Here is a 12,837-nt window from a genome sequence, read left to right on the forward strand (position 1 = left end):
TGTGATTAGATGGGTAGAGGTTGTTAATGTTTCATTGGTTCTTCAATCTAATTGAAAGAGATTGAACTTGTAATTTTGAAAGAATTTCCTAATATGGAGTGAGAACCCATCAGCCTCAACATTGAGAAGAAAAAAAAAAGAATAATTTAACATTCGCTAATGCTGGAGTGGATTTAAAATTGACAGTGATTCACATTTTTCTGACATGGATGTGTGTACGTAATCATAGATGCTTTTCATGGAGATTCAAGTGAAAAGCATATACGATTATGTGCGCACTTCGACATCCGTAAAGTGTGAATATATGTCAATGTTAAAGTCACTTCAGCACAACTCCGTAACATTTTAACATTTTTTTTAGAAAAATAAGACTTTAATAGGGAGAACATATATGGAGAAAGGGTTCTATTTAAAGAACATGCCCTAAAAGAAGATGGAAAGAGATTCTAAGAATTTCAAGAGAGATGAAGAGAACATAGAGAGGTTTCTTTTTTTTCTTCTAAAGAAGATATTCCAAAGGAATAAAAAATAGGTTGTAACGATTCTAAAAAGAATAAATATAGAAAGAAGTAAATAGAATAGAAAATGATTCAAACTTCCGAACATTGCTCTTCAATCAAATTATGGTTGATCAATTTGGATGACCAATCAAGAAATATTATTTTTCTCACATAAAATTTTTAACTCTCTCTCTCTCTCTCTCTCTCTCTCTCATATTCTTGAAGAAAAAATGGTGGTCTTTAATATTATCACATACCAACATATAATTAGATAAATAATTAAGGGGTCGACTTTCTTTGTTTTTTATTTTTTTCACTATTCCCTAATGTCTTGAATCCAAAAAGAGAGAGGCCTTGGGAGAAAGAACAAGGCCAAAAAGAAAAAAAACAAAATAAAACAAAAATTAACATTATTTAGATGAAGACTTCAATAGAAAATCTCAAAAATTATAGAGTAAAAGATTTTCCAAAGCACAAACTTTTCTTTATACATGAGGCCTAATATGGATAAATATTCTAACCATGAATCTCAAACGTAATTCATTAAAAGTAAAAGCCATTTGTTTTAACTAATAATATTTCTGTGAACATCACTTTATCAAATATAAAAAATTTAAAAATATATATATATATATATATATTAAATTAAAGGAAAAAAATGAAAAGTGGTTTTGTTTTTCTCATTGGGCTAAAATATTGGTGGAGTGATATTAAAAGTGGAGAAATAAATACATCTTTTAAACCCACGGACTCATATGCTGCCAGTTGTAATCCGCTAGTCCTGAAAAGAACCCTGCACTGTAGCTGGAGGTAACCCCATCAAAAATTGAAATTAAGGCAAAGGTGGGCCCAGGAGAGAAGGAAGGGAACAGCACGTCAGATATCAAAGATAAAGAGGGGCCGACAAAGACAGACCCCCACGTGGATTGCTATCCCCCAATTGATGTGGGTCCACCATCAGATCACCTAGACGCCTTACACGTCATTATATTTTATCAAACAAATTGCATACGTCAGGTCAACGCATTTCATCCACGTGGCGAAAACAAATATTGGTCCCCGTCTCATGATCCGGATTCTACGCTTCCGCGGATCGCACTTGCATGGGCTGTGGGTCCCACTTTGGAATCCATGGAATGGGGCAAAGTTGATACGTGTGTTTGTCTCCAACCTATGAAATCGTACTCGGCGATTAATGGCGACTTGGACATGGAGATGATGATGCAGTGTTTCGCACTCTTATCATGCGAAATACTTTATTGCATCATTTACTATTTAAACTTAATTATTTTTAGCCTAATTATAGGAACTATAGGACTAATCTAACTTCCATATTTTATAAATGAAAATTACTTATATATGTTAAATTTTTTACTATTTAAAGTTTGAGATGAGAAAAATTAGAAACAAATACCAATAAAATAAAATAAATATTTTTTTGGGATAATTTTGAGTGAAATAATCTACTAAAATTCCAAAGCCAATGTAAATATGTCGCCAAGACGATTATAATCATGATTCAAAGAATACAATTTGGGAAATGAATTCTAATCACACTATCTCAAAAAGGGGTAAATTTGTCAAGGCCTGTCAAATTTGACTAAATCTAATCAAATTCGATGAATCTTGACATTGAATTTATCCATTTTTCAAGTATTGTATTACATTGACACAAAAAGTTACCAAACACGGAGAAATTTAATCTCAAAAGGAATTATTGGCTACTAAACTATCATTAGTTCTCCGAACTTGTTCTCTGTTCTATCTACCGTTGGGGGTAGGTACCCCATCTATAGTTTGATTGCATACTCAGAGCATTTGTGCTTATAACTTTGTTACTTCGATCACACATAAGTCGGCTCAAATAATTAATCCATGAAATGTTGTATATTGGGTGTTCAATGATCTGCCTGAGTAATAATAAGTTTCTAATATTAAATATATACACACTAATTTAAGAAGCATCAAAGATTAAGGAAAGATAAATGCAAGAAAATCAAAAAACCTATGAGACAAGTTTTATCAAATAATTTTGAAAGAATTATTTTATTAGATAAAATTGGAAAATTTATAATTAGATTTTCTATAAAAGAGGTTTTTTTTTTTTCTAAGAAAGATGTTCTCAAAATATCTAATAAATTTTATCTTAGAGCATCAGTGATATTCCTACAAGATACGAGTTAAATAGTTAAACTAATCCCCAACAGCTCCACATGAGATAATAGAATATTGAAGGAATTGATTGCTAACCGATTTTTTTTAAGGATTTTTTTGTTACATATTCACATTCTAAGAGTGCAATTACAGCATAGATTTCTTACATCACTTGAAATTCTAAACCAAATTACTATTAATGGTCAAATTAATTAATTTTGGGAACTCTGGAATAGGATATTCAACAACAATCTTAATTTTCATGTAGATTGATTTATTTTCTCTTTTTTCCCAAATATGTGTATGATTAATTATTGGGTCAATTTTAATCTATGGGAGCCACTACTTAATAATAAAAATTTGAGTAATGATTTTCTGACTCCTCCATGTGGCATACTCAAAATACTCTCATGATGTGGCATGTGTTAGAATCATAAATCATTTTCCCTTGGGACACGTAACTGTACATATTTATGGGGATGTGTAGATGTATGTCACGAAGGATAAAATCTATGGTTCTCGTTCATGTCACTTCGGGAGAGTATTTTGAGTATGCCACATGGGGGAGTAAGATAATCATGACTTTTTTTTTTTACTAGACAAACTACTTAAAATGTTAATTCCCTAATGGTTAGAAAACTATTAATTGAGTATTAAGTTTCAACTAGGGAACTCAAAAGTAGAGTTCTATCAAATTCTTTTGACTCAAACAACTAAGAAATTACATGTGATGTGCATAAATTGAGATAAAAAAAAATATTGATCTCGCACATTGGTTGGCACGATTGGGAGAGGGAAGTAGGTTCACTCTCAAATCCAGATTTTGCTTTCTTTCATTGAATCCCAATAGTTCTGATTGATAATTCAAGCCAATCTCAAGTAACTTTTTCTAACCAAATTATTTTAGTCTAAATCTGATTTAATTTGAATTGATATAAAACAATATGTAAAATGATCAAAATTAATCATTTCGAACCAACATCTTTAATATGGATTTTTTCCACATTTCAAAGAGATTTTCTTCATGATCATTACTCTTTTACCTCTATTGAGTTGCTTGTACCATATGTACTACTATGACATGCTCAAGGTAGAGAAACTATTTTTTAAGAGTTTCAAATTTAATTTTGTGGAAAAATGCATAACTTGGCCTTCAATAGTTTCTACTTTTATAACCTAATGGAAATGAGTGCATGTATAACATGCTAGCTATTAATCTAGAAAGGAGTCCTCTTAATAAAATCTCATCTAAACCTCATGCTCTATGTCAGACAATTGATTTCTCAGGGCCGGCCTTCCTTTAATTAATAGAGTATGGCTTAATTGATTGATCGCGACTGTGATGGGATTTGTCAACCCCTTCGCTAAGTGGTCATCTTTCAGTAGAGATTGCATAATCTCTTGTTTAGTTAGAGATCACACGCTACTCTCCCGATGTTTTGAATGAGCATCATCTCTACTTTTTATAGTGGGGAGTTGGCTTTTGTTTGTAAAGACAACTATCGTTTGTGAAAACAATGGGTCGTCCAAAAAAGGAGGCAAAATTTAGTCAGCTCCTAGAACAATGAATCTACATTCAATCATATTGCAAGAAGATATATATTGCAACTAAGTAGCCTTTTTCCTGATTTTAATAAAGGGTAGAGCTCCTTGTCAACTAGTCAGATTATGATAAAAGAAATATATTTTAGAACTCCATACTATTCAAAATGTCAATCAAGTTAGGTCAAATCAATTACTAGCAATTTGATTTGATGGAGTCAATACAAAGATTTTCAATAATTTAAAATTTAAAATATTTTGTTTTAGATATTGCAGACAGGTTTGGATTAGCTCAATGATTTGCTCCGGGGAAGAGGTGAAGTTGCAATGTTATTAAAAAAAGCTGAAGAAATATGTATATGGTTGGGAATCAATTCAAAGTAATACTATAAGAATTGATCTTGGATCATATTGGTGTTTAGGAACCATTTCGAGATTTTAAAAATATCAGAATACCATATATACTAAAGGAAAGGAAGGATGGAAAAATAAAGCAGATTGGGTATAGATAGGATTTTTGTCTATAGGGATTGCTAAAGTAGTAATTTATTATATTTTTAAGTGCGAGATATTAAGAAAAAAAGAAATTTTATGGTCTAAAGTAACTCTCCAAAAGAGTTGGGAGCTTGGAATGCCCATTAGTGGAGAAATGAGGTTCAAGCTCTCTTGGGGAGGTGGAAGCTAGTATGCAAACAACTTGAGAAACTCATTTCATAGCTAATCTAAGCAACTACACATCTAATTTGGTGGAGATTGATTTTTGACTCAAGTTAAAGACTTGGTAATTATTTTTAAAGTATTAAATTCTTATAGGAAGCAATGCAATAAGGTGTATTGTGATACACTCAATCATATTTTAGGATTAGATTAAATAGCTTGATAAAAAGATCGAATTATATTAGATTATGATTATTAGACATGTAAACATTTCCCACAATTTTTATATAAACCCTCTGAGGGTTACTTTATTTTATTGTTAAGAACAAAATTAAATTTTGTAAATTTTACTTGGTATCAAAATTCAAGCTCTACTGAGCACACCAATCTTGGTATGCCAACATTTCATCAATGATGTGTGGTGACACTATTACGAAATCTCATCAATTAATCCATTCTCTTTTCATTTATGTTCACATCCTACTCATCCCCAACCTCGCTAAAAGGGAATGATCTATTAGTATTACAATTTTTGCATGAGAAGAAGAAAAAGATAATAGAATCAAGGAAAAAGGGGAAGAGTGGATACTTCCCTCTTATGTTCTATCGCCTCAAGCAATTCTTGGTTGGTTTGTCCCTTTAGGCAGGTGGGTTCCAACACATAGAGCATTGGGAGCTTTCCCTAGCATCATTCTATAATGCACAAAAGATGAAACTTGGGCTTGCAACTCTTCACTGTCAATGGATATTGTAATCACGGTAGTGATGTGAGGTCTTTACCAAAGCTTATCTCTTATGTTCCATTCAGAGGATGTTTGAGGTCTTGATCAACATTTTTCTCTTATGTTCCATTAAGAAATTGTTTATTGACCTCCTATTCTTTTATGATTTCTATTTTTCATAACAACGAACATTGTTAGATAATCGAGCCACACAATCAAATCGAATGTTGTTGGAAGAGATCATAAATAATCTGATCTAATGACCACCACCAACTCCAATAAACATATGACGAGTGAGATGAAATAGATGATGATAGATTCATAGACTATGACAATAGACACTTTTTGACAAATTACAAATATAAAAAAAAAAGCATGATGTTTTATTTGATATTAAATATAATCAATCATGCGTTCCTTATTAAAAAAAACATACAATTGTGAAAATATCTTAAAGTACCATAGGATTAATATAATAAGGTATATTAGTAATCACATAATTATATTTTCAAATTAGATAAAATAGTTAGAGATTAAAATAAGATTAAATTGTAATTACTTCGATATGGTTAAAGATTTACTATCTTTTCTGTATAAACCCTTTTAGTTAGAGATTAAAATAAGATTAAATTGTAATTACTTAGGTATGGTTAAAGATTTACTATCTTTTCATCATAAACCCTTTTAGGATTCCTATAATTTATTATCAAGAATAAACTTAATTCAAACTTTCAAAATTTCAAAATTACCTTGAAATCCAATCGAATAGAGTCAACCCGGCGAGTTCTAAATCTGTGAATTAGGTTTTCATTTATACACTCTAGCCGACTATCTTCCGAGGAATTGACTTGCAAGGATGGAGGGGTCCTTTCTTGCCTTACAAATAAACTCCACAACTAAATTAGTGGGACTTTCCTGTTATCAAATGAGGTTGTTAAGCTGTTAAATCAACATACACCCACATGTCTTCCAAAATCGTAAGTTATTGAGGAAATAAAAAAAGTTGCTAAATCGTGGGTAACACGTGGCCAGTTTCTATTGATATAACATCTTAATATTTTTATTAGTTAACATCAAATCCTTACTGAAAATAAATTGATATATAAAACATAAATGGGGAACCATAAAGTAGAAAAAGACGTATAGTATTATTATACTACAGTACTGTACAGTATGCCTTATCAAGATCAGACCCTCTCTCTTTTTCTTTCTCTGGTTTATTATCTGATAAGAACTGGTGTTGATGTCTCTCTCTTATTAAAGTTATCTGTCTCTCTGTGAAGGCTTTTTTTTTTGTTTGTTTTTGTTTTGGGGGGGAAGGTTGTCTTTGAATCTGTCCATCTCTCTTTTTCTGTGTCTCTCTGAAACTTGTAGAACTCTTCCTCGACATGATCATCAACATGTTTTAAATAATCTTTGTTCTTTTGTTCCTTACAATTAGAGGAAACAAGCAACAGTTCTCACATCGAACTTGTCTTCTCTTTATTCAAGATATCTGAAGCCCATCTGACACATATTGTCTCTTGATCGGAATTTCTATATATACCGGAAAGTTGTCAGTTTCCCGGCATGGATTGATTACCGGAGAGGAAATAATAAAAAGTGGGTTGGATTCTTCTCTCCCTTGATATGTTGAAATTAATATATTTTTATTTCAAGAATTAAAGTCTGTATAATTAATTAGAATTTTCCATATACCTCCCTTAATAATTAGGAATATTTTAAAAACTTTAGTAGAATCCTTGAACATTGGACCTTGACTAAAAAGTCTTGATTCTGTACAACTGGGGGTTGGGTAGCCACCTCACTCCCTATTCTCTTGTGCATCATTTGGAAGTGTTTCTATTAAGGAATTTGTTTGACCCAACTAATATAAAAAATAAACAGATAGATCAATGTCTAATATCAATAGTTTTGTAAATTGGCAATGCCCTCAATACATCCCGTTTAGTGTGATTGGTTAATCAGATTGATTTTCCTGTGAGACAACTTTTTCTTATGCCAATCAGACAAAGAGGAGAGAAACTTGTGGGCCGGGTAAGAGGTGGACTGAAATAGTTTTGCTAATTAACTCCTTGGGTGCACATGATCATGTCACAAATGTAAAATCCTAAATTATAGGGAGGTAGGCCAAATATGATACATTATATACGGAGGTAAGTAAAAATATCTGCTTAAAAAACAATGCTCAATGGAACAAAAATATAATTGGAGGTATTTCTAATTTCCTATAAACTTGCAAACAAAAAAAGAAAAAAGGAGAGAATCTTGGGTGGGTTAGTTTTATATTGAATTTATTATTGTCCCTTAGATATTGGTGGGCTGAATTCGAGGCTAAATTTTATAAAAAATAAATAAAATGAAGTGGAGATTTAATTAAGTGAAAATAAATAAATTAAAAAACTCCATTGAAACAGGAACTGTTTTTGTACACAGCTAATTGAAACTCTAGATGGGTAATCTAAAACTGGAGAATTTTTCTCTCACCAAGCTGATCACATAAACAGCCACGTTTGCTTCAAATTCCATGAAAACTACAAACACAAATAACTTACATTCCTCTCTCATTGTCACAATTTCTCTCTTAATTTCTTCAGTTTTGATTGCGCCATTGCCTATGACCCGGTACCCATTTCGGGCATTTTGGACTGAAATAATTCGAAAGAACCTTCGCGTTAAGAAGTTCAACAATTGGAGCAAATTTCACGCATCGAGGCGTCTTGTATTGGTTTATGGAAGCACCACGGCTTATCGCATAATCCATGAGTTTATCGAACGTCCCATTCTCGACTATCTTTATCTCAAGAGGCCCAATCGATTTATCCGAGACACGCCCTTGTCGATACACGCTGTTGAGTGATTCTTCAATGGCAAGGCAACAATCCTCGAAAACAGATGGAGGAATTGGAGTTGCACCAACGAGACGAAGCTCCCAATAGAGCACATAGTGGCCTGGGATATTTAATGTGTCCGCATAACTTGTGTACTCGACTAGAGTGGCGTCGAATGGCACGAGATGGTTCACAGCATTCTTCACAGCATTTTGCAACTCGACCTCATCGGTTTTATCGGAATCGATGCTTAGAACGACGTTCTTTCGACATACAAAGTTGAATTGAGGGGCCTTATTCTTGAATCCCGCGACTCGGAGCACATCACCCACTCTATATCGATAAAGTCCTGTAAAAATCGATAATTGAATTAGGAACTATGAACACAAAATTATTAAATCGAATATATTATTGAAATTTCGTTTAGTTGATCAATTCTTACCAGCATAAGTAGTGACAACGAGCTCATATTCTTGTCCAAGCTTAACATCAACAAGATCGACGAGTTCTTGTTGTTCCCTCTCGTTCAACGATCTAGGAACCGAGATCGAATTTGTTACTCCATTGTTCCTATGCACAGGCAAGAACTCGAAATAGGCCATGGTGGGAATGAGTGTGTAGGAGACATCACTAGGCTTACAAAGGGGTTTAAGGTTCAAGCCGAAGTAACACTCGGACGACGCGTACATCGTGCAAACAAGTGGGAGGCCATTACTATAATAATCAAGAGTAGGAATGTACTGAGACATGGTCCCCGTGACGATAACATCGATATACTTAGTATTGGGCCATAACCTTGTTATAATCCCTTGCCATGATTCCCTACTACATTCGATCTCGATAAATTCCGCAAGTTTTGGATCAGGTTTGAGTATCTTCAAGACGGCTTCTCTAACCGATGGGTCGGTAATTTGGGGGTCAATTGTACCATTTCGGATGTCGTTGGAAAGAAGGGTCCAATGTTTTTCGAGAAATCGGATTGCCCGAATGAAACCTGAAGCGAAAACCGCTCCAACTCGAAGAACTTCTTTGTTTTGATAAAGGCCACAAAGCAATTGAGAGTACATGCTTTGGTATGAATCAGAGCAGAGAATTGTTTCATTTGGGCTTGTGTAGTTGGTGTAGGGATCATAAGGCCTTTCTTTAAAATGTGAGCTTTTGTAATAGCTTGTTAGAACTGGACGAGCTACTAGGCCTCCTGGAGTCTTAGCTTCAGATTTTATAAACAAGAAGTACATTCCTTTGCCTTGTTCTAAACCAGGAACATGTTGGTTCATCACAGGCATCAGAAGGCTGTAAAGTAATGATCGCCTCTTGAGTTCTTCTTCGATAGTTGGCATTAATTTCCTCTCTCCAGCCGAAGTCCCCGAACTGTAACATAAATTACAAACCAATATTTAATATTTAAAAATCTAAATCTTAAAGATATGTGATGAGATACATGTATTGTTGTTGTAATTGTAAAGCGAAACTCATGCACATTATTATATTTGAAGGATACCCACCTAGTAAGAAACTCGGAAATGGGTTGCCCACAAAGAATAGGAGAGGAATCGCCATTGGCGATACGATTTATATCGGGTTGAAGATCCTCATAACTAATGACAGGCATGATCTTCTTGAAATCCTCGCGGTTTGTTCGCCCGTTAAGCCCATGTCGCTTCAAGTACTCGACATGGGCACTACGAGAGAGGATTTCAGCGAGAACTCGCTTTTGAACTTCATCAGCGTTAGTCGTAACATCTTCGATAAATTGAAGCGCCTTCTTGTTCATATCGAAGATGTAATCCGTCGTAACGGATGACTTCTTAGGAGGTTCTGGCATGGTTTCAATAACAAGAGAGCTTTAACAAGAGAAAGCCTTACAAGTATGAAGAGAGGAAGAGAGGAAGAGAGTTTGTGTCTGTGTGGAAATTGTTGGGGAGAATGGGCATATATATATAGAAGAAGTAAGGGGTGGGTACAGTATACCACACCACCAAACCGTTGTAAACAAACAGTATTATCATTGAAGGGTATTTTAGTAATTTCATTTTGAATATCTTTTCCATTTTTACTTTGCTACGCTAACTAAACTAATCCATTTTTTAATTAAAATTTTCTTAGTTTAGCTTTGGAAAATGAGGTGGTGTACACACGTTTGTGTGTGCTTGTCGTACAAGGAAAACCGGGAAACCGTTTGGATTCCACCCTCTCAAGGTGTGTAAAGGGCAGAACAGAAGTAATAATGAAAAAGAGAAAGGTTAGTATGACCGGAAATATCCGGTAAACACGCAGTAAGTACACCGGGTACATGCATGCATGTACCGCGGATGTCCTAAAAAGAACCGGCAACAACTTCCGTAATCCTGTTACATTGTGTTCCTTTCCCGGTAATAATCTCAACGGGGTTCCGCTTCGTTTTTTTAAAAGAAATCAATTTCTCGTTATATGTTCTTGATTTATATCGTGATAAATTGGTTAAAATTGAAAATCTCATCAATATCTCGATATGTTGGACGGTAGGAGTTACTTGTATGAAACTTCTATCAGGTCTGCCAGCTGCCTAACTATCTGTAACCGACACGTGTAATAATAGTTACTTCTTGCCTTCACGTATTTGTTAGTGAGACTAAGAGAAAGTGGGACTCTCTAGAATTTTATTTCCTCGGCAAAAACTCGTTTATTTTGCGGTGTAAGAATGAAACTATCGTGTAAGGAGCAAAGTTACAAAGTTATTCACCTCCCATCAGAACCACCGTCTATCATGATTATGTGGGCTATGACCAAATTGTTTGTTGATGATCATGGTCATTGTATGGAGAATAAGGGGAAGCGCTGAATAATTTTTAGACTATCCTCAAGATAGAAGAGGAAAGGTAGACCGTTCTCTCGTGTTCTTTAACGAGATTACGATACGTTTTTGAAAGAGCAAAAGAAGGAATAGGCTCCCTAATGGGAGCTAGATGAGGGATGTATTTGCACACATTCTCGAGAACCCTAATGAGATCATGCGCTACTTTAAAAAAGACTTTAGACATCACTTTTTAATGATATCTATAAAAGAAGTGATGTCTATTCTTCAATGACAAAGTGCAGGTAAAAAAGCGGTTTTTAGACGTCAATTAAAAAAAATGATATTTAAAGATCAAATATAAATCAATGTCAAAAGTTCTACACTTTTGTGTGATCCCTCCACCCCCACAAAAAAGGCACTTTAAATTTAAAATTTGATGTTTTTTTTATATATTTAAAATGATGTCTAAAGTCCTTTTCTCTAGTAAATGATCATCCGAGAATATAAGTTTTGGAGGAAATGTGTGAGTTGCTTAAAATGTAAAAGACTACGAAAATCTGGAGCATACAATCTTGGTATCCTTAATAATAGTATAAAAAAATAGGAAACAATTTAGGAATCCACTTGTTAGAATGTAGGAGAAGAAAAAGGTAAATCTATAAACAAGACCGACAATTCTTAACACACCCATGAACACGATTTGAAAATGTATGCTATAGCAAACGCTTTAGCTAATTTTGCTCTTCAAAGCTCAGTTTCTTCAAAATGTTTGGATGTCTATTGCCTACTTATAAATGTAAATTAAGAAGTGTTATTGGGAAGACCTTCAGAGCCTTCCCTTCGAAAGAGTTGTAACTTAAGGGTCTTTCCCTTGTAAATTTTCATTTTAATACAAAATTTGCTCTTCTAGAAGAAAAAAAAAATGTTTGTTTATGAGTTATACGTGCATGTCAACCTAAACATGGTGACATAACCCAATCCGTTCATCAAACAGGTTGCATAGTCATATGATGGTTCCCAATAAATGGATCAGGTTCATGTTGGATAAGTTTTCAAAATATAGTTACATCGACACCCCTACTTAACAATGGCATACTTTGTAAATCAAACTTTGACTTTGAAATTGGAGTCTCTTTGTTAGGCACTACATTGGTGCTCATAATTTTGTCCAAATTATGAATCATCATCCCAAAGTCCAAATTGTTGCATGGCCATTAGGATAAAAAATTCAAAAAATCTCAAAGATTATCAATTGTTTAAAACTTGAGATGTGTTTGTCCAAGTACATAGAATTTGATGCACCTTTTTCAATAAACTACAATTGCTACTTTTAGTCAAAGGGATGGATATGGAAAATGTCAAAATAAGAAGCAGTGTAAGAGAAGTTCATCAAATAATAATTACTTGCACGTCTCCCTCCATTTACTTATTCTTTCCACGTTTATATGAGAGTTGAGATGGTTAGAGCCTTAATACCTATCACACTATCTTTCCAAATTTAAGTATACCTTTCCAAATTGGAATAAACAAATAGAATCCCAAAGGTCCTTTGATTTTTATGTCCCTTCAAAAAAAGAACAAAACAGGACATTCTACATTTTTTCCAAGGTTGGGAACATTTCAAAGATGGCTGAAAAAAAAGCAACAAAGCAGCA

At 33.8% G+C, this 12,837-nt stretch overlaps 1 protein-coding gene across 1 annotated transcript; it reads right to left on the reverse strand.

Moving 5' to 3' along the window:
* Positions 1–7,956: 7,956 nt before the first annotated feature.
* LOC147392083 (indole-3-acetic acid-amido synthetase GH3.6-like) lies at positions 7,957–10,324 on the reverse strand. Its single transcript, XM_086459687.1, has 3 exons — positions 9,912–10,324; positions 8,849–9,777; positions 7,957–8,755 (listed from the first exon to the last, which is right to left on the reverse strand). Exons 1-3 carry the CDS (start codon positions 10,229–10,231, stop codon positions 8,169–8,171), a joined length of 1,836 nt encoding a protein of 611 aa, XP_086315813.1. The 5' UTR covers positions 10,232–10,324; the 3' UTR covers positions 7,957–8,168.
* Between the last annotated feature and the right edge of the window lie 2,513 nt (positions 10,325–12,837).

The sequence above is a fragment of the Akebia trifoliata genome, chromosome 11, assembly GCF_017979445.1.
Source record: "Akebia trifoliata isolate Shusen 1 chromosome 11, ASM1797944v1, whole genome shotgun sequence".
NCBI lineage: Eukaryota > Viridiplantae > Streptophyta > Magnoliopsida > Ranunculales > Lardizabalaceae > Akebia > Akebia trifoliata.